General features: G+C 36.2%; 1 protein-coding gene across 1 annotated transcript in view; it reads left to right on the forward strand.

Annotated features, from left to right (window-relative positions):
- The window catches only part of myo3a (myosin IIIA), a 94,046-nt gene that overhangs the window by 43,742 nt on the left and 28,927 nt on the right, over positions 1-21,377 (forward strand). Inside the window, exons 6-19 of the mRNA XM_084398875.1 lie at positions 1,239-1,315; positions 2,790-2,935; positions 7,554-7,619; positions 7,941-8,096; positions 9,632-9,670; positions 11,110-11,209; positions 11,874-11,990; positions 13,887-13,991; positions 14,065-14,148; positions 14,392-14,594; positions 15,732-15,830; positions 15,932-16,046; positions 19,336-19,462; positions 21,038-21,248. Coding sequence (XP_084255001.1) covers positions 1,239-1,315; positions 2,790-2,935; positions 7,554-7,619; positions 7,941-8,096; positions 9,632-9,670; positions 11,110-11,209; positions 11,874-11,990; positions 13,887-13,991; positions 14,065-14,148; positions 14,392-14,594; positions 15,732-15,830; positions 15,932-16,046; positions 19,336-19,462; positions 21,038-21,248 — 1,645 coding nt within the window. The remainder of the gene's footprint in view (positions 1-1,238; positions 1,316-2,789; positions 2,936-7,553; positions 7,620-7,940; positions 8,097-9,631; positions 9,671-11,109; positions 11,210-11,873; positions 11,991-13,886; positions 13,992-14,064; positions 14,149-14,391; positions 14,595-15,731; positions 15,831-15,931; positions 16,047-19,335; positions 19,463-21,037; positions 21,249-21,377) is intronic.

Genomic DNA, 21,377 nt, shown 5'->3' on the forward strand with positions numbered 1-21,377 from the left:
ATAACCACTCTCTTTGTTTTGCCTTTCCACAACCACCATTGTTTCCTTTCCATTCCTTTCCTTTCCTTAAAAGTCTAGTAAAAAAAAGTCCAGTGAAAACTAAAATTATTATCTTACACAATCGAGTTGTGCAGGGATGACGTCAAAAGCCGGAAGACTAATTCGCCTCTGGTTCCCTTGAGATTTTGCTAGGGGTTTTATAATGGGGTTTTTCAATTTAGGTTAGTAAAATACGGCCTCTGGTAAACATAATTTGACAACATTTCGACATTTTGTAAACTGGACACACTCACACCCCAAATGTTTTTATCTAGTTACTTATTAGAAACATACTTAAAAAAAAGTGTTTCCAATATGGGTGTGTATAATTTACGTTGTAGAGCAAAACGTTCAGTTGTAATAAAGAGCATGAAGAAGGAGTAGAGAAACAATAACAGTCTTTAATTAAATAAACAAGGAACACTCAGGAGATCGCTGGAGAATACATAACACAATCACAATCAGTAAGACGACAATTAACACTGAACAAAGAACTGAAGGCTTAAATACACTGGGGAGGCTAATCAATAGAAACTAAAACAGGTGCGTAACTTAATCAGTAACCATGAAAACTAACTAGTGACGTGACAAATGGGAACAAAGGAAACGGGTACAGGAACTAGAACTAAACCAAAACAACATGCACATGACAGTTGTTTTCCACTGACCTTATTTTACTCATAAGTTGAAAAACCCCATTATAAAACCTCATAGGAAAATCTCGAGGCAACCAGTGGCGAATTAGTCTTCTGGGTTTTGACGTCATACCTGCACCACTCTATTTAGCTTCTTATCTAAATTTCTCTAGTTTAAATGCATAGTTCACCCAAAAATGATAATTCTGTCTTCCATTACTCTCCATCATGTCTTTAAAACATTTCATATGACTTATCGCATAATGCCCATGCTGCTCTCACAGTGATATAACGACTTCTGTTTCAGTCTGAAGGCTTGAGGGTTAGTGTTAGGTTACTATGATCACCGCAGACCAATACAACAAATTCTATTTTGTTTATAACCTTGTTTGATCTCCATTCAAATTGTTTCCATTGGCACTTGGCTAAAAGCCAGTTCATTGTCTGTCCATTATGTACTTGCAGACGATCCAAAGACATTCCTTACCCAGCAGTCATACATAAAATCTTTTTGAATAACCTTACATAAAACTTTGTTTGTTTTGTGTTTCTTCCTGGCATTAGGAGTATCTGCCCAGCTTACAAACACCCGGCTGAGGAGGAACACTTCTGTCGGTACACCCTTCTGGATGGCTCCAGAGGTGAGACCCATTGGCAAGTCGTTTGCAAAGCATGGAGGTGACTTTGTGGACTGCAAATGTTTTTGTTAGCTTAGTTTTTTCCATAAGATTTCCATATGAGAGCGGGGGAAAGGACAATAGCCCTGAAGTTGTTTTGAGTGTCAAAAGACAAAATTTCCATATGACTCAAGGGTAGAGGCTTACGTGCCTCAATTTGTTCTACTGTAGGTGTCAATACAATCAAAACACAAACAGAGATTTATCATTAGTGCACTTTTAGATTCCTAAACATCTGCAGTGAACATTCTGGGTTCATTTCTGGACTAATCAAATGGATTAACCGTACACACTATTTGTGTTTCTAATTCTGAGGTAAGCATTCCGTTCTCTTATTTCTTGTTTTCTATACTGTGCAATTTTATAGATCAATAAAGAGATGTAAACGTAATGTGCTTAATGGATAAATAAGCCATTTTGTAACACTTTATTTTACAGTGTCCTTGTTATACATGTAGTTACTATAGTAATAATTATAAATTATGCATAATTACATACAACTAACCCTAAACCTACATGTAATTACTTAATGTTACTCAGTACATAAATGTATAATTACACTTCAACAAGGGCACCTTAAAATAGTGTAAGCGCCGTTTTTCACCATTTTATACAGGGAAAAAAAGTATTTAATTTGTAGCTATTTTGCCTTAGATCCATTTAATATCTCTCATCCTGTTTAATCATATTTTTTTATTTAGATTTTCTATATTTTTATGAATATAATCTTTTAAAATTAACATGCTTTTAGAGTGTGTAATATTCCTGTGTATTTTATATACTATTAAGCATATGTAGTTATGTAATTATAAGGTCATATAGTTTACATATGCAAAAAATTATATAATCAAGAACGTTCTTAATTTCCCAGAATGTCATTACCTGTGTAAATTGTCTTGGAATTTAATTTAAAAAAGTTAACACTTTATTCTAAGGGACGTAGTAACACATTACTACATGTTACTTACTTTAGTAATAAAAGTAAATTATGGATAGTTACAAGTAACGGACCCTAAACCAAACCCTAACCATAACTCTAGGTACATGTAGTTTATTAATATTACTCATTACTTATTTGATTAAGTACAATGTAAGTACATCACCTTAAAATAAAGTGTAACCAAAATAATTGCAATTCAAAATTCCAACTGATTAATTGAAAGGGAGACCATTCATACATTTTATCACTTGATCATTTGAAAAACGGGCTTTTATTGACATGTTTTTCTATTTCTGTTTTTTAAATATAAATAAATACTATGCATTATAATAAGTAAATAGGCATTTAAATTGGTAAAGCGGAACTATGTAAAATATACAAAGTACAAAAAATATGCTCTTCACCATTTTTGTGGCACTCTGGTAACTGTGTTCAGCAGTCAGGGTCCGTTATGAACATTTGCAGTTGAGTAATGAGTGTGTTTGTATGTTTGACCAGGTCATCGCGTGTGAGCAGCAGCTCGACTCCACGTATGACGAGCGCTGTGACGTGTGGTCTCTGGGTATCACTGCCATAGAGCTGGGTGATGGAGACCCGCCCCTCGCTGAACTTCATCCAATGAGAGCTCTCTTTAAAATTCCAAGGTGACACGCCTTCATTTTAGTACATTTATGGCACTTTTTGAGATTCAGACACAAAGGAACCTCACAGTCCACAGAGTCACGTTTGTATCAGTGTTTGGAATAATTTGTGATTTTAACACAGAGATGGATGACACTGCTGTATAGTTGGGCCTTGGAGCTGTCAGAAATCAGTATATGTTCATTCTTAGGGCTTTTTTTTTTTTTTTTTTTTTTTGAGGTTACAGCAGCTTTAATGTATGTCAGATTCTTGAAATACATGTATCTTTGTGGATACAAGAAAGAGACCAAGCATTTTTTCTTTCCATTGTGCATCCACTTGTCTGAAGGTGAAATTTGATTGTTTACTGTTTTCGGGCTCAGACCAGAAACTGTTATCACTAGTGTCATCTTGATGGTGCAGCAATTTTGTGTTCTAATACACCTTTCTCTCTCTCTCTCTCTCTCTCTCTCTCTCTCTCTCTCTCTCTCTCTCTCTCTCTCTCTCTCTCTCTCTCTCTCTCTCTCTCTCTCTCTCTCTCACACACACACTCTCTCACACACACTCTCTCACACACTCTCTCTCTCTCTCACACACTCTCACACACTCTCTCACACACACACACACACACACACACACACAGCATCCATTGATTGAGCTCTGTGCTGTCAGAGCAGTGGTGTGTATGGGGGGGGGTATAATCACAGAGCGGTGTGGTAATGTTTTTGACTGCTCATGTACACACTGCAGGCAATCTTTGTTGGGTCTCTCAAATGTTCCCGTTTCCTGCTTAGAAGAAAAAACACACCTTACACCCCTCACCCATCCAGACTGATTACGAGCAATGCAATGTGACAAAACTGGAACGCAGCCATTATAATCTCAAATTTGTATATTCTCAAAATATTTCACTCAAGATTAATTTTGAAATGTATTTGGATATACACTAGCACTTTATTTTACAGTTCTGTTATGCATGTACATATAGGTGCTTATTATAGCAATTACAATAACTGGCTTATAAGGCACTAACTCTGAACCTACCCTTAACCCATGTAATTACGTACATGTACTGTAAAATAAATGTAACCAACATTTAAAAATGTTTTTGAAAGAAGTCTCTTCTTTTTTTGGCATTTATTTGATAAAAAATATAGAAAAAAAAACTCTACTTGTGAAATCTTATTACTTAAAATTATAATTTAAAAAACATAAATCTTTTCTATGTTAATGTCATGTATTCCTGTGATGCAAAGCTGAATTTTCAGCATCATTACTTTAGTCTTCAGAGTCACGTGATTCTTCAGGAACCTTTCTGATTATTATCAATGTTCAAAACAGTTGTGCTGCTCAATATTTTTCTGGAAATGGTGATACCTTATTTTTTTTGGATTCTTTGATGAATGCAATGATCAAAAGAATAGCATTTATTTGAAATATAATTTTGTTGTTGTTGTTGTTTTACTGTCACATTTGATCAATTTAATGCATCCTTGCTAAAAAAAGTATTTTATTTTTTTGAAAAAACAACAACATTTTGAGCAGTGAAGATTTATAGTTCAGATTACATTTATATATTCATAAACATGTATGATATTATAAAATATATTACATTTATATAAAATAAAATAAAATAAAATGTTTTAATATCTATTTCGGTAACACTTTATTTTAAGGTGACGTAGTTACACATTATTACATGTACTTACTGGAGTAATTACAGTAAATTATACATAATTACTAGTAACTAAACCTAAACCAAACCCTAATCTTAACTCTATAGTAAGTACATGTAGTTAACTAATATTGCTCGGTACTTATTTGAGTAAGTACAATGTAGCTATGTCACCATAAAATAGTGTAATGTTTCTAATATTAATTTAAATCAGATAATTTTGTATTGCTAATTCTTAAAAAAAATGTCTTTTAGTTACTAAATCCAAAATTGATCTAAAAGATTAGATCAAAATGAGTCTTTGTTTTGGGTAGTGCTCTGTTATATCTTGCCACTCCATATGTGTTTTTTTTTTTTTTATATATCCCCATTTTATTGCAGAACTGTCATGTTTCAGGTTTGCATTAGTCAGATTTGAACTCATGTCTCTTATGTTGAATGATTTTGTCTTGGGTCGAATCATAGAGTTGATCTGGTATGACGGTGGCACTGCAGGGTTTGAGAGTTGGTGCCCATTGAACTGCACTAGGCCAGTGGCACATGCTGATGGCATGTTAAGTGTTACGTTTGTGTGACCCAGATTAGGGCAGACTAAGCCTCGAGCCATGGAACATGTCTGCATTCAGCCCCCCTGCCACCAACAAAGCAAACCAGGAATACACACATGTAGCCAGCTAAAAAGCCAAAATGAACCAGAAATAAACACATCCAATGACATGCTCAATCTGAATATGCCACTGACACGTGAACAGGTGCAAATAGAAAAAAAAAAACGAAGGGTATCAATAAATACGTTTTAAATATATTCCACTTGCAGTGTATTAACATAAAAAAATATTAAAGGCAGGCAATTTTTTTCTCAAGAAATTAGTACTTTTATTCAGCAAGGATGCATTAAGTTGATCAAAAATAAGTGAAGACGTTTATAATGCTTCAAATAAATGCTGTATTTGAACTTTCTATTCATAAAAGAATCTTGCAACAATGCACAAAAGTATGAAGCAGCACAACATTGATAATAAGAAATGGTTTTGAGCTGATTTAAGTTTTTCTTAAATCAGCATATTAGACTGATTTCTGAAGGATCATGTGACTGAAGACGGGCGTAATGATGCTGAAAATTCAGCTTTGCATCAAAGGAATATATATTAAAATAGAAAAGGTGTTTTTTTTTTTTTTTTTTTTTACTGTAACCAACTGCAACTGTAAAAATCTTACCGACCCCACAATTTTAAAATATAGATTATTTGCAGCTTTTATTGGTGACATGATTAACCAAAACAAAAGCAAAAACACATCCCAGCCTACTTTACTGCTGTTGTCTTGTGGTTTTTGCTCTTAACATTGTGCTTTAAATTGCAGATGGCATGTTGTTTTCATCTGTAATCTTTTTGTTTTATGCTGCTGTGTTTTCGATAAGGATGCATTTTAATAGTCCAAGCGTTTCTCCTGCCGTTTCCATTGACACCAGCTGTTTGTGTGGGGTGCAGCGTGAGATAAGCAGAGATGTATGCCCCCCCATTAGGGTAATGAATCGCTGTCAGAGGCACAGAGCGTGCTCCTGACGCGCTAGCCGTTGAGCTGGAGTACACCTCCTCAACCCTGCTCTCCCTCTGTTAATAGCACCCTTCACCAGGACACCAAATGACGGCTAATTAGCTCTATTGTTCCACAGCAGGGAATGCTTGTCAGATCCTCCGTGACACCGTTTAAGTGTTTATGTCCTTACTTATTTACATGTACAGGGAAAAGCGTTCTGGCAGCCTTCATGGACAAAGCTTCTCACAAGAACACAACATTACTGAAAATGCTGTTTCACTTGTGCAACCTCAGCCTTGAATAAAAACATAATGGAGACCGGGAATAACTGTCACACTTTTTACCCCATTTAATATTTCTGTATAGACACAAAGCTTCGATCCTTCACTACAAAACATTACTAGTTATTCATTAGTCATTGCCAAAAAAAAAAGATACAGTTCATTTAACCTGCTGCAGGGCACGTTCTCCCACACACTTGGGATACAAATGGGTACTGATGAATAACTCTCTTGTAGTATATGCAGATTTGCATTTTGGTATATAGACATTTTTCTTTGCGTATACCATAGACAGTAAAAGAAATGGACACAGCGACCCCATTGGATTCAACGGAGAAAAGTGAAGTCAATTAGAAGCACTCACTTCCTGATGGCTGAGCGTACTGCGCAGACTCAAACTGAGCTTGACGACGTAGATGTGACGTGAGCAACCCGTCTGTCTTCTAGTAGCTGTGCCAAGAGAAATCTGAATCATTCCCTTCCGAAACTTGCAGAGACAGAGAGTGTGAGTAGGAGGTGTCCATGAGCTAGGAGCAGGAGCTACCTTTGCTAAGTATTCTGATTAATAATTTTGTAATTTTGCCTCCACGTCCCCCCGATTGCCCACGAGCTTCTACTCCTGTCCATACGGTAATCTCTCTACTGTGCGACAGTGAGTCGCGTGGTTATGACGCAATCGTTAGCCTATTTTTACAAAAACTGCTTCTACGGGGCCATAACGTAAGATACAAGGTAATGGAGCCTTTTATACATTTTCGTGTTTCTTTAGGAATAAATAATGGACAAATGGAGTCTTTAAACCCTCAGATGTAAAGTTATTCGCTGTCAAAGTGACGCCAAAATGAATGGGAGTCAATGGAATGCTAACAGCAGGTGATGGTCTGCTAATCAATGGCAGCGCCCGGGGAAGCTTCAGTTTTTTCTGAAAGATTACCCCCTTGGCGTATACGCTATTTGATCTATCTATGCTTATAAGGACCATTAAAATGATTCATCTAAACAACAGAAAATTGTAAACAGTAATCTAATAATTTTATCAAGTGAGGAACCTTTGAAATTAATGGGATCAATTTGCTGCGAGCGGTTGTCTCCTCAATTCTCATCTCACACTTATCTTTGCCTATTTATCTGTTTTCCTCTGAACAGAAATCCTCCACCCACCCTACATCAACCAGAGCTCTGGTCAAACGATTTTAACGATTTTATATGCAAGTGAGTAACACAGATTAAGTGCATTTCTATTTGTATTTGCCAGTGATTACAAAGTTTAATGGTTGTAAAAGTTTTGTTCGTTTTTCTTTTCTATACCGATTTTGTAGGTTAATTACTCTCATAAAGAGCTTCTCATAAAGCTTCATTATACTCCAGTGAACCGCCTACTGTTTTTACCAGAACATTGTTTGTATCTGAATTAATCTCTACAACCTTTAGCTTGTGTTTTTCCTGAATCTGGTCCTTATCATTTGCCATTTGATGTGACATCTTGGACATTTCAGCACAAATTCTCCCATTTTTTGATTGTGTCCCCTTCAGGTGTCTGATAAAGGATTTTGAGCTCAGGCCCAAAGTGTTTGACCTTCTTCAGCATGTCTTCATCAAACAGATTGTGGGCCGAGAGAGGATATTGCAGATGCAGCTGATGGAGCTGATCGATCTCAACCAGCAAATCGGCGTTATTGAGAAAACGAGGTAATTAGACATAAATATCAGCTCTAGTGCTTTCTGTGAGTAGTCTTGTGTGATGACATAAGGTCTGGGCTCTATAGCTGCTGCGTTTGTCCAAGAACCGCCCGCTTTACTCAGAAAGAGGTCATCGGACTTATAGGACCCTATCTTGCACCCAGCGCAATTGACTTTGTACACCGACGCATGTATCATTCCTATTTACGCACAGCAGACTTTTCCTTCGACAGACACACGTCTGTAAATTAGGTAATGAACTTGCGCTCCCGGGTGCGGTTCAGTGAAAAGAGGAGGCGTGTTCCGGCGCAAACGTTCCCTGGTGCTATTTTGCAGTTTCAGGAAACAGTTCCGCCACAGACCAGGAAAAACCTAGTCTAAAGTCAGTGGCGCGTCATTCAGATGCTATTTTAAGGGCGCATACTTGGCCATAATGTAGCATGTGCACACATAATGTAGCCTGTGCACAACACGCATACACTTTGCTTCTCTCATATACACACAGACGCAGCAGTTGCCATTTTTGCAAACCAGACATAATTACAAGTAAAAATATTCCACATGAGGGAAATCATTGTGGTGTCCATGAAGATGTGAAAAAATAGGCATAAATCTAGCTTACACATTTACCCAAATTATTATACGGCTGTTTAACCGAAGCTAATTTGGGTGGGTTTCTCCCATCCCCATACAATGTCACTTCTCTGTCTTTTACGGCCGTGACGAGAACGTCGGTCTCCTCGGCTGTGAACCACTCCTGGCGTGCTTCTGGCAAATCCGCCGTTATAATAGCAAACCGCCATGGAACAAGCACGCCTGCTTTTATAGGGAATGTGAGATGACGCTCTGATTGGTTTATTTCACGTTATGCCCAAACCACACCAATGAGTAATGTAGCTACTTCAGACCAACCCATTTTAGATTTGCATCGGGCACAAGAGTCATTTATCTCGCTGGTATAATAGCAACAGCGCCCGAGATCCGCCCACAGAGTTACTTGCGCTTCGCGTTTGATACTTGCGTTTTAGATCGTTAAAAACATAATCATTTTAAAACTTACATAAACATGTAGATGAAAATATGGTATCTCTGTTGAATGCAGTGTTAGACATTGTGGCTGGACCAGTTAGAAGGGCTGAGACCCCCATCATAACCCCTGCTATGCCTCTAATGCCTGATTTTGGGCTGTCCCCCCATTGGACTGATTTGGCCTCTTTTCCCTGGCCATGACCTCATCCACATTCTCCTCTTTCACTTACTCCTCTTTTTTTCAGCGCACATAAAAACCACAATTGCAAAAGTGTGATTCATCTTGCACTATTTGTTTACCACTAGCGCATGCTAATGACATTATTCTTATATATTTACTTGCGTCATCGTAGCCTATGGTTCAGTAGGTGTCATCATCGTACAGTCTACATACATGTCGTACCCAAGTTTATTAGATCCATGTCGTGCAGTGATTTGTAATGATCTTATAGGATTGCCGAAATCGCACAGTCTGAAGCAGGCATTAGATATTAACTTTATTTTTATCATTTAAGCCATCTTGGAATGACAGAAAGGAGAGACAGTGATTCCAGGTATGAGATATTAACTGTCACATGGGCTAGATCAACCCTACTTCCTGTGGATGTAGTAGTAGCAGCTTTCTGTATTTGGCCATGTGTTGTGGCAACTCCCCTTGTTACTTTCCCAAAAGTGTTAATTGTGTACCCAATGTTGTGTTCTTGTGTTTTCACAAAATGTAAATGTGTAAAGACATGGTTTGGACCAGCGTTAAGGGTCTGCCTACACTGGATACTTTCTTTACCCAGTATTTTTTTCAACTACATTACATACACCTTCCTTCTAAGACAGCATTTGTTACTCACAAGAAGCATGAAAGGGCTTGCTATTAGCATGTTGCTAAGCTAACAACAATTAGCATTGTTGTTAGCAACAAGGCAACTATTAGCATGTTGCTAAGCTAACAACATTTGTGTTTGATGTGGAAGGACCTTAGGAAGCATAAACCATACAAAACACAAAAACTGGGTAAACTAGTTCAGCTATATTATTTATGGGTAAAACTAGCTGAGATATTTTAATAATACCATTTAGGATTTATTTTATTTTTTATTTATTTTTAAGCATGGTAAGTCAGCATTCCTCTGTTATATTAGCATATTCGACAAGGTTTTTTTTTTTTTTTTTTAAGTATTCTGAAATTACTGTCTACATTAAGGTATCGTTTAAGTCAGCATAATTATTAATACATATGCACATGTGCAAATGTTTTTAAAGAAGTCTCTTTTGCTCATCTTGCTGCATCTATTTAAACAAAAATAAAGTAAAAAGTATTCTGAATATGATTGATTATTGATATCAATTAAAATAACTGTTTTCTATTTGAACAAAATGTAATTTATTCCTGTGATGAAAGCTGAATTTTCAGCATCATTACTCCAGTCTTGAGTGTCACATGATCCTTCAGAAGTCAATCTAATATGATGATATTTTTTGTGGAAATCATTTTTTCAGGATTCTTTGATTAATAAAATGCTCAAAAGAACAGCATTTATTTGAAATATAATTGTATAACAATTTAAAAGTCTTTACTGTCATTTTACAGTTTTTACTGTCATCAATTTAATGCATCTTTGCTAATAAATTTCTTTTGGAAAAAAAATTGTACTGACAAACCTTTGAACAGTAGTGTATTGTATTTGCTTGTTACAGCGTCTATTTTTAGTTTAATGACATTGTCAAACTCTTATTGAATATGTTGTGATATTTATGTTGCGTAGCTTTTGAAACAAAGCTAAATAGTAGAATAACCTTGAAATAAAGATAGAAATTAGTTATGGGGCTCTTCAAATGATTTGGGTAAAAAAGCTAATTTTATATAACTATTGATTTCTATTTCATCATTAACTTTTAATGCCTTTATCAATAATTCCAACAAGGTCATTTGTATGAGAAATTGATGTGATTTTAACTTCCATGGTTGCTTTTCATAGACTTTAATCCTGTGTTGCAGGCATGAGCGTATCCACACCAAAAAAGGCAGCCACATGAAGTCTCAAAGTCAAACGTGTGATGACGTGGAAGATCTGGCAGTCCTAGAGGTTCTGGATGAAGTAAGAATATATATACAAGGCCCCACAAGAGAAAGGCCAAAGAACACACACACACTAGTTCTGATCATCAATACACAGACTCAGGAAAGACAGGAAATTTCCCATCCCTCTGTCAGACAGCCCATTCATTCCATTCATTTTTCTTACATTTTCCAGCAGCATTTTTCAGAGAGACTGTCAAGTGACCATAACTCTTCCTAGCAGTCTTATATTTTAACTGTCAAGTGAATAAATAGACAGATTAGTGAACAATAACAGAGTTTGTATTGGAAAACATTTAAGGTGATCTATCAATTCAGAGGGGGTCTCATTGACACTAGATATATTTTCTCATCCATTATGGTAGCAGTTTTGACAGGAAGCGCTTGAATTATGCCTATGTCCTTGGACTGATGTCACCAGATGGAGACCTGTGATGTGTGTAACTGTCTTGTATGGTCATACTAGGCGCATATGGCAACAAAAAGTACATAGTGTGCAGTAATCACAATGTAAAGAGTTCTGAATGCAGTAGTCTAGATAATGAATCATCTTGCTGTGTCTAGGTTCGGTCATGCATGATAATGGAGACTCCTGTGCGGTATTGGTGGTTATTTTGTTGTGCAGTGGTGTGCAGTGGTTTGATGAGATGGCCATCTGTAATGTGTAATTGTTTCTCTGTTAGAACACAATCACCGAACAGCTACAGAGACGTTACACAAAGGAGAAGATTTACACCTATGTTGGAGACATCCTTATAGCGGTCAATCCATTCCAGAATACGGAGCTATATACGCCTGAGGTGCGTGTATAATATTTCATTATGGATGCCATCAACATTTCATAGTCGGCTACATTCCATTTGCTGCCAAATCTCTCATTCATTTTCTTTCTCACCCGTCAGTTTTGTGTCATTGTATTCTGCAGAAAGAGTGTATATTTCATTTCTCTTTTCCATTCATGCATTGCACATGCTCTCCTCTCTCTAGATTCCCTTGTAAAAAAAACAACAGAAGTACACTTTAGGATACCTTTAAAAAGAGTACTTATTACGGAAATAATATACTTTAAAAGTATAAAGTTGTGAATTATTTATTTTTTTCAAGCACTTGAGCTAATTACATGTTTATTGCAATTAAATGAAAATGTATTAGAATTTTTTTTATGCAATTAGCTAAACATTAGAACAGTAGAGCTTAAGTATCTTTGTGTAATTTCATAATTCGGTAACAATAAGGTCTCATTTGTTAACATTAGTTAATGTTTTAACTAACATGAACTTACAATGAGAAATACATTTGTTGCTGTGTTTATTAATCTTTGTTAATGTTAGTTAATAAAAATACAGCTGTTCATTGTTTGTTCATGTTAGTTCACAGTGCATTAACTAAGATTAATAAATGCTGTAGAAGAGCAGTTAATTATTACAGTAGTTCATGTTAACTATGTTAACCAATGAAACCTTATTGTAAAGTGTTACCCATAATTCTATTGTCTTCAAAAATATGGTTTGTGTACTGCCAAATGGACTGAAAAGCATTTATGATCAACTAAAATATACTTTGATGGCATTTCTATTTGAACTTTTGTCATGTATTTAAATATGTTTGTAATTACACATTTGAACTGATGAAGTTGCAACTTGTACATTTAAAATAAGAATTATGTCATAATTTTCTCACCCTCATGTCGTTCCAAACCCGTAAGACTTTCGTTCATCTTTGGGACACGAATGAAGATATTTTTATGAAATCTTGGCTAACACTTTATTTTACAGTGTCCTTGTTACATATGTTACATGTACTTACCATAGTAATAATAACAGTATATTATGCATAATTACATGCAGCTAACCCTCAACCAAATCCTAATCCTACCCTAACCCTATAGTAAGTACATGTTGTATCTTAATATTACTCAGTACTTAAATATATAATTACACTGTAACGATGACACCTTAAAATAAAGTGTAACCAAATCTTGTAAAATGAAAACTTACTAAAACACTAAACACAAAAAACGTAAACACACTATAGTTACAAATTATAATCAATTAGTATGTTAGTCAACACATCAAAGTAGGAGTACTTATTTAAGTATGACAAAACATTATTAAAACAATGATTTAAAATGTAAAACTTTTAATTTACATTATTACAAACTTTTTTAGTGTTACTTTAGCATGTTAAGAAACAGTCATGAAAGTGTACTTTCTTTAAGTACACTTAAATGGCACTTTATTTCATTAATACTGTATTATCTGTAAATACAGATTTAAAAAAAATAAACTTTTAAGATTTGAATTACACTACGAATGCATTCAATTACAATACAAATTCAATACAAATAAGCTTACTTCTTTTTCACAAGGGTTTTCATCATACTTAATTCATTAGAGATGTTTTTTTGTTTTTTTTAAAAGCAATTAGACTAATGATTTTGACCTCGCGGATGATAAAATAAATTTCCATAAACTTGCATTAATCTAGCAAGCTTATTACAACATACTGACAACAACCAACACTGTAGCAACCATTTAGCACTGCCCTGACAACCCTTTAAACACCCTAGCTAATGCATAGCAACGCCTCAGCAACCATTCATAACAATATGCTAAAAACACTTTGAACATCAAAACAACCGTCTAGCAATAGGTGCATCTGGAATCACCTTGTTGAATACTTTGTTTCTCTGGCAGCATTCTAAGATTTACGTTGGAGCCAAAAGAACGTCCAACCCTCCTCATATATATGCAGTCGCAGACATCGCATATCAATCCATGGTGTCCTATAATGCTGATCAGGTAGAGTATGTTCCTCTATGAGCTTCTGGAGTGTATCAGTCGTGGTCTGAACCGTGTTCATCTCTGTGTGCAGTGCATTGTCATCAGCGGAGAGAGTGGCTCTGGGAAAACAGAGAGCGCCCACCTGTTAGTCCAACAGCTGACTGTCCTTGGGAAGGTTTGGAGAGCAGCTTTATCTTCTCACTGTTGTATTATGTCAAGTTTTTGTCATGCATTGTCTCATATCACTTCTTGCTTGCTTTCTTCTCAAAAAATACAATTCTTTCAACTCAAATAAATGTTATGCTCATTTATTGGGAAGTGGCCGTATAATAAGTGTGTGTTTGGTCCTTTAATTTTTATTTTGCAATAATGGCTAGTTGACCAGTTCTTTTTGTATTTGTGTTTTTTTTTTTTTCAGGCCAACAACCGGACCCTCCAGGAGAAGATTTTGTTGGTCAATAGTCTGGTGGAAGCCTTTGGCAATGCCTGCACTGTGATCAATGATAACTCCAGTCGCTTTGGGAAGTATCTGGAGATGAAGTTCACCTGTGGAGGCACGGTGGTGGGAGCTCAGATCTCAGATTACCTCCTGGAGAAGTCTCGGGTCGTACACCAGGCTGTGTAAGAGTCCTCGTCGCATATGACCTTGACCAAATTCAGCAAGCATACTAAATTAAATATCAAATCATTGGATTGATCAAAATGATTGAACACATTTTTGTTTAATAGTTATCCTGTTTTATCAGTTAGCACTTTCAATGAATAGGGTACATAATTTGTAAAAAAAAATACCATTTTGAGCAACAATAATTTAAGCATTCATTGTTTTCAACAAATTATATGACCTTACATTTCCCATACATTAAAGTTGGAGGTTGTGATAGGCTAGTCTTTTCTTCCCTGTTGTGATATATATCCAAGTAAAACAGTCTCTTGAACAATAAAAAATGTTGGGCAGGACTTGATTTTGTCCATCGGGAATTGATTGGATGGTTGGATTGTTGTGGTTTGCTTTTGGTGGATCTCATGTGAGTGACAGGTTGTCCCGCCCTCATGCTAGTAAACACGTCATCAGAGAAGAGAAGAGATGAGATGTCGCTGCAAGAGGGAGGGGAAGTTACTTTAAGATTATGAGGGCACATCAATTCAAAAAATTAAAATAAAATAATGATGTGCACGGATAAATAATTTATAATAAATAATGCAATATTCCGTTGAAATTTTTTGTTGATTTTAAAGGAAAACATTTGTTTGATTATTATTTATTTTTCTTACAATAAATGTTGTAAAAAGTATGAATGTTGGATGGTTGAGCTTCATTAATCCAGAAGACTGCAATATATGTAAAAAATTCCATGTGTTCACTTACCATCATTTACCACCAGCAATTTTACCTAGCATTTTAGCAATGCTAAAATCTACAGAGCAGAGTAAAGGAACATGGTGAAGGAAAAAAAAAATAGATGGAGGAAAACATATTTGTCAATGTTTTTTGCATTCTCTCTTCCCCCGAGAAACTTTGCATTCCCTCGCAAAAACGTTTGTGTTCCGCCAAGAAACTTTGTGTTTGCTCGCAAAGAGTTTAAAAGGTTTTGCGAGTGAACGCAAAGTTTCTCGAGGGAGTGCAAAACTTTTGCGAGAGAACGCAAAAACATTGACTTATTATTTTTCTTCCCATCTCATTTTTTTTTTTCACCACCACGTCCCTTTAGGGGCTCCATAAAAATCCATTCTATAACCAAGCATTCTTTTCATCAGAGGGGAGCGTAACTTTCACATCTTCTACTATATCTATTCTGGTCTGGCAGAGAGGAAGAAACTCGGCCACTACAAGCTGTCAGACAGCAAAACTCCAAAGTAAGTTCTTGAACACCTGATAACAGCTTGCTGCTTTTATCTCTATCCTCATCTGACATCCTTTTTTTCTATTTTGTACTCTTTGTTTTTCTCAATTCCAGGTATCTCCACAATGAGAATGTTAAATTAGTGCCTGACATTGTGGGCAATTCCTTCTATAAGGAGCAGTTTGAGACTGTGGAGCAGTGCTTCAAAGTCATCGGCTTCACCCTGGAGGTACACAAGAATACTAGTATATAGTGACATTTTTAATAAGTGTTCTTTGCTGCAAAAAACTTTTATTTTTGTACTTTCTTTCAAGTAGAGTCAGCATTTCAATAATATGTGTCATTTAGAACATTGATTTAGTTTGGTTTTTTTAGTTTTTTTTGCCAATTGTAGTGCGACTGTCGTTACACTAAAATGCAAATGTTGTTTCTTTTGGAGAAGGGGCTAAAAGGCCCTCTTAGTTACTAAATAATGAAGGGTGATACAGTTGTAATCAAAATTATTCAACCCCCATTGCAAATCAGGTTTCTTGACAAAATTGACTAACTTTCAGCTGTTTGCAATGAACAAATCAAACAAAAGTAATTGAAATAGCTCAACACAACAAACTGGTTTCCCCAAATTCAACTGAAAATGCAACTTCTAATGACTTCTGCAGTCTCAAAATTATTCAAACCCCTGAATAGAATCCCTCACAACAGCACAAATCTGCAAAACAGGTGTTGTCTCAAGCACACCTGGTGCAACTAATCAAGGGCTTCATTAGTTGCACCAGGTGTTCTTGAGCTAGAACACATGACATATATGAACTGGCTAGGTTTGTTGAGTGTCATGTTTGCCTGCATGATAGAAATATGGCTAGGTCAAAAGAAGTTAACAGAAGATATCGCCCTTCACAAACAGGAACAGGATACAAAAAGATAGCGAAGGCACTAAATGTTCCTAGATACACCGTTGGAAGCATAGTTTGCAAGTTCAAAGTTAAAGGGTTAGTTCACCCAAAAATGAAAATTCTGTCAGTAATTACTCACCCTCGTGTTGTTCCAACCCCGTAAGACCTTCGTTCATCTTCGGAACACAAATTAAGATATGTTTGATGAAATCTGAGCGCTGGGTCACTCCTCCATAGACTTCTAGGTGACCGAAACTTGCTGGCCCAGAAAAGTTATTAAAGAGATCGTTAATATAGTCCAAGTGACTACAGTGGCTCAATCTTAAGTATATTAAGCGACGAGAATACTTTTTGTGTGTAAAAAACAACAAAAATAACGACTTTATTCCACTATTCATTTCCTTCCATCTGGGCCACATTTTTGCGCAGCGCGTCTGTGTTACACGTCACCACGTAGGCTCACTATTGGCCGACGCTGGTCATGTGTGTGATGCGTGTGACGAACAACACAGATGCGCTGCGCAAAAACACTACGTGAACTAACTTGAGGCCCAGGTAGAAGGAAATGAATAGTGGAATAAAGTCGTTATTTTTGTTTGTTTTTGCGCACAAAAAGTATTCTCGTCGCTTGATATACTTAAGATTGAGCCACTGGAGTCACTTGGACTATATTAACGATCTCTTCAATACATTTTCTGGGCCAGCAAGTTTCGGTCACCTAGAAGTCTATGGAGGAGTGAGCCAGCGCTCAGATTTCATAAACAATATCTTAATTTGTGTTCCGAAGATGAACGAAGGTCTTACGGGGTTGGAACAACATGAGGGTGAGTAATTACTGACAGAATTTTCATTTTTGGGTGAACTAACCCTTTAAAGGAATAGTGGTTACGCTATTTGGATGAGGCAGAAAAAAGGCAGCTATCAACAGCTGCAACCAGGTTCAGAAAAACCCTTGAGTGACTGAAAAAGGCCTGCAGCAAAACTTGATGGCAAAAGGCGCTGAGGTTTCAGCTTGCACAGTAAGACGCATACTAAACACAGTTGGTTTCCATGCCAGAACTCCAAGATTACACCACTACTGACCCAAAAGCACAAGAAAAGTTGGCTCCAATTTTATCAAAATCTTATAAATAAGCCACAGACATTTCGGGATTCTGTTCTGTGGAGCGATGAAACAAAACTGGAACTTTTCAGCCCTGTGGATCAGCGGTATGTCTGGAGGAAGAAGAATGAAGCATATGCTGAAAAGAACACTCTGCCTACATTTAAGCATGGTGGTGCGGTGATGTTCTGGGGCTGCTTTGCATCCTCTGGCACTGGAAACCTGAAGCGTGTGGAAGGCAAGATGGATTCATTGAAGTATCAGGAAATCCTAGGAAAAAAACTTCATGCCGTCAGTGAGGAAGCTGAAGCTTGGGCATCACTGGACCTGGAGCCATTGGACCATTGGAGAATATTACGGAACTGGAGGCCGTTGCTCATGAGGAATGGGCTTAGATTCCTCAGAAACGCTGCCAGAAGCTGGTGTCCGGTTAAACATCTCGTATACAGCAGGTCATAACAGCAAAAGGGTGTTCTACTATAAGTGCTAAAGATGCGGTTGAATAATTTTGAGACTGCAGAAGTCATTAAAAGTTGCATTTTCAGTTGAATTTGGGGAAACCACTTGAAACATTTGTTGTGTTGAACTATTCCAGTTACTTTTGTTTGATTTGTTCATTGCAAACAGCTGAAAGTCTGTAAATTTTGCCAATAAACCTGATTCGCAATGGGGGTTGAATAATTTTGATTACAACTGTAGGTAGGAGGAACGCTGATGTGCAATAACCGTGAGAACAGCCTGTCTGTCCATTCAGGTCCAGTGCTCTGAACATTGTTGATGACCTTTGCGGAGGGTTATGTAGAAGTTGTGACCCAGTGCTCTAATGCCATCAGTCTCCACAATTACCATCAGGCGAATCAATGATGCATGCTGGAATACATTACCAGAGCATGTTTTATCTGGAAGGCCACATCCAAGCTGATCAGTGAAATAAGATATCCCAAGATCATGAAACTGTCACAGCAGAGCGTAACAGTTGGGTTTTGAAAGTAAAAACCCAATTAATGTTCTTCATAGAGAAATGCAACCACATGAGGTTACGCGAAAGTATATTTTAGAAGCTACAAATAAGAAATTATTTAAATAGCCAAATTCTTGTGAAGAACTACATAGTCCATAATCTTGGTGAGAGATCAAACGTGAATGCTTTCTATTGGAAACTTATTCTATCTCTGTAATGTCAGTTTAGATTTCCATTTCTCAAGGGAGATAGAAGTAATCACAGGCCTTTGACTGACATGACTGTGACTGCTGTGACATTACTGAACATGGTATTCATAAGGGATCCACATAATCAAATGAACAGACATGGCAATGTGCCACTTGATATTATCTGCTATGCTACATTTGCAGAAATATGCAGCATATTTATTCCTCTGGGCCGGGATGCTTAAACGCTGATGTTATTAGTAATAAATCATATTATATATGACATCTCTTCTGTGGCACTTATAAATTAATACATATTATTCCTCCACTAATATGACCAACGGTGGTGCATTTGTATGTCATAATTTCATCAGGAGCTCGGGAGCGTTTACAGCGTCTTAGCTGGGATCCTAAATGCAGGTGATGTCGAGTTCACATCAGTGGCTTCTGAACATCAGACGGACAAAAGCAACATTTCCAACATGGCAGTGCTAGAGAGTGGTAAGAATTAACATCTATTCCAGTTTTTCAAGGCTGACCTTTCATGCTGTACAACACAACCTCTTGATCTGAGCCTGAGCACAGTTATATAATCAGTCATGGGTGTTGTGTGTTTATGTAATTCTGAAGAGCCATAAAAAACCCTTGGTAAATCCCTATTGGCATCCCTTCTGAAAAAAAAAAAATCTCCATAAACAAGCCAAAGGTGGTTTGTTGCTCTTAGCTGACTTAATAGTTTTAGAGGGTTTAAGGGCACCTTTCACCAGCTTATTCAGACCAGCTTATCCAACTTAAACCAGCAAACCACATTTGACTAGTTTTTTTACACAGTCATCGTGGGTAGAAAATAGTATGTAGGGTTAGTGCATTTCAAATCATACTGGGTTAATTTCATAAAGTGTCTAGGATGATTTCACCCAGAACCCCTTGCGCTACAATGATTTGCCATTTTTGTTGCAGAAAAAAAAAAATGGTGTGAGGTTTGAGACAGCAGTTTTAAATATTTGAACCTAAAACTATACCATTAATGATTATTATTAGTATGTAAATTGGGATGCGGCTCCAGTCACATACTATCTATACTATATTGCATATCTGATTAGTGTGTCCCAAATCCAGTTTTAACTAAAACTAAATCTATTAAAAATGTTAGTTTTTTTTGGTCATTGAAATATAGCTGAAATAAAAAATAAATATTAGATGAAATCTTAAACCTAAACTTGGCAACTACCTGAAATAAATAAGTTGATTTTGAAGTACTAAAATTACTCAAACTAAAACTGATTAAAAATAAATAAATAAATTCAAGCTGTACAGAAATAAATAAAAAAAATTGTAAAAATGACAAAGGCACATAACAAAAAACTTCAACTAAAATAAAAAATAAAATAAAAAGTTAATTCAAAATATTAATAAATACTGTATTAGTATATAAATAATACTAAAATTACACTACCCTAATCATAGTACATTCATTTCCTATATCAGCTTAGCAAAGGGGTTTTCGAATAAATTTTAAGATAATTTTAATGAATTTGGCTAGATGTTAAAGCTAACAGAATGTAAAATAAATTAGTTAATTAAAACACTAATATAATTTTTATTAATATTTTGAATGTTTTTAGTTTTACATTTTCTGTTTTAATTTTAAAGTTTTAGTAATTTAGTAAAATTTACATTTCTTGTGTGTTTTTGTAATTTTTATTAATCTTTTATATATATATATATATATTTGTCTGTTTATTTTTCATACATTTTTATTTCAGTTTTAGTTATTTTAGTGCATCAAGTTGAAATGAAATGAAAATGAGACATTTTGGCAACTATCTGAAATAAAATAAATTACTTTTTTAATTTTTTTTAATGGTTTCAGTTTTAACTATATAGTAACCCTGGTTTGTGGTTTACAATTTTTCTGCGATTTAATGAGCTGGTAGCATGCCCCTAAACTGGTGCGCTGGCTTGTCACATCACCAATGCAGTACAAACTTTTTGCATTCAGTAGAAGTGGCATGCAGCTCCAATATACAAATTGAAGCAGATTGTCGTTATGTTTGTATGTGTTTGTATGTGCAGCTGCGTCGCTGCTGTGTATCCGTGCAGATGAGCTACAGGAAGCACTGACCTCTCACTGCGTGGTCACACGGGGCGAAACCATCGTCAGGTCAAACACAGTGGAGAAGGCCACTGAGGTGCGGGACGCCATGGGAAAAGCTCTCTATGGACGCCTGTTCGGCTGGATTGTCAACCGCATCAACTCTCTCCTGAAACCGGACAACCAGTCAGGGTGAGAGAAAGAGAGTGTTCTCAGACTGTGCATGGATTTGCCAAGATTTCAACGTTTCCTCAATATGAACATTTTTGCATGAAATTGTTCATCCAAGACAATTTCTCCTAATTGACCGAATACTAGAAA

This window comes from Rutilus rutilus (assembly GCF_951802725.1).
Source record: "Rutilus rutilus genome assembly, chromosome: 24".
NCBI lineage: Eukaryota > Metazoa > Chordata > Actinopteri > Cypriniformes > Leuciscidae > Rutilus > Rutilus rutilus.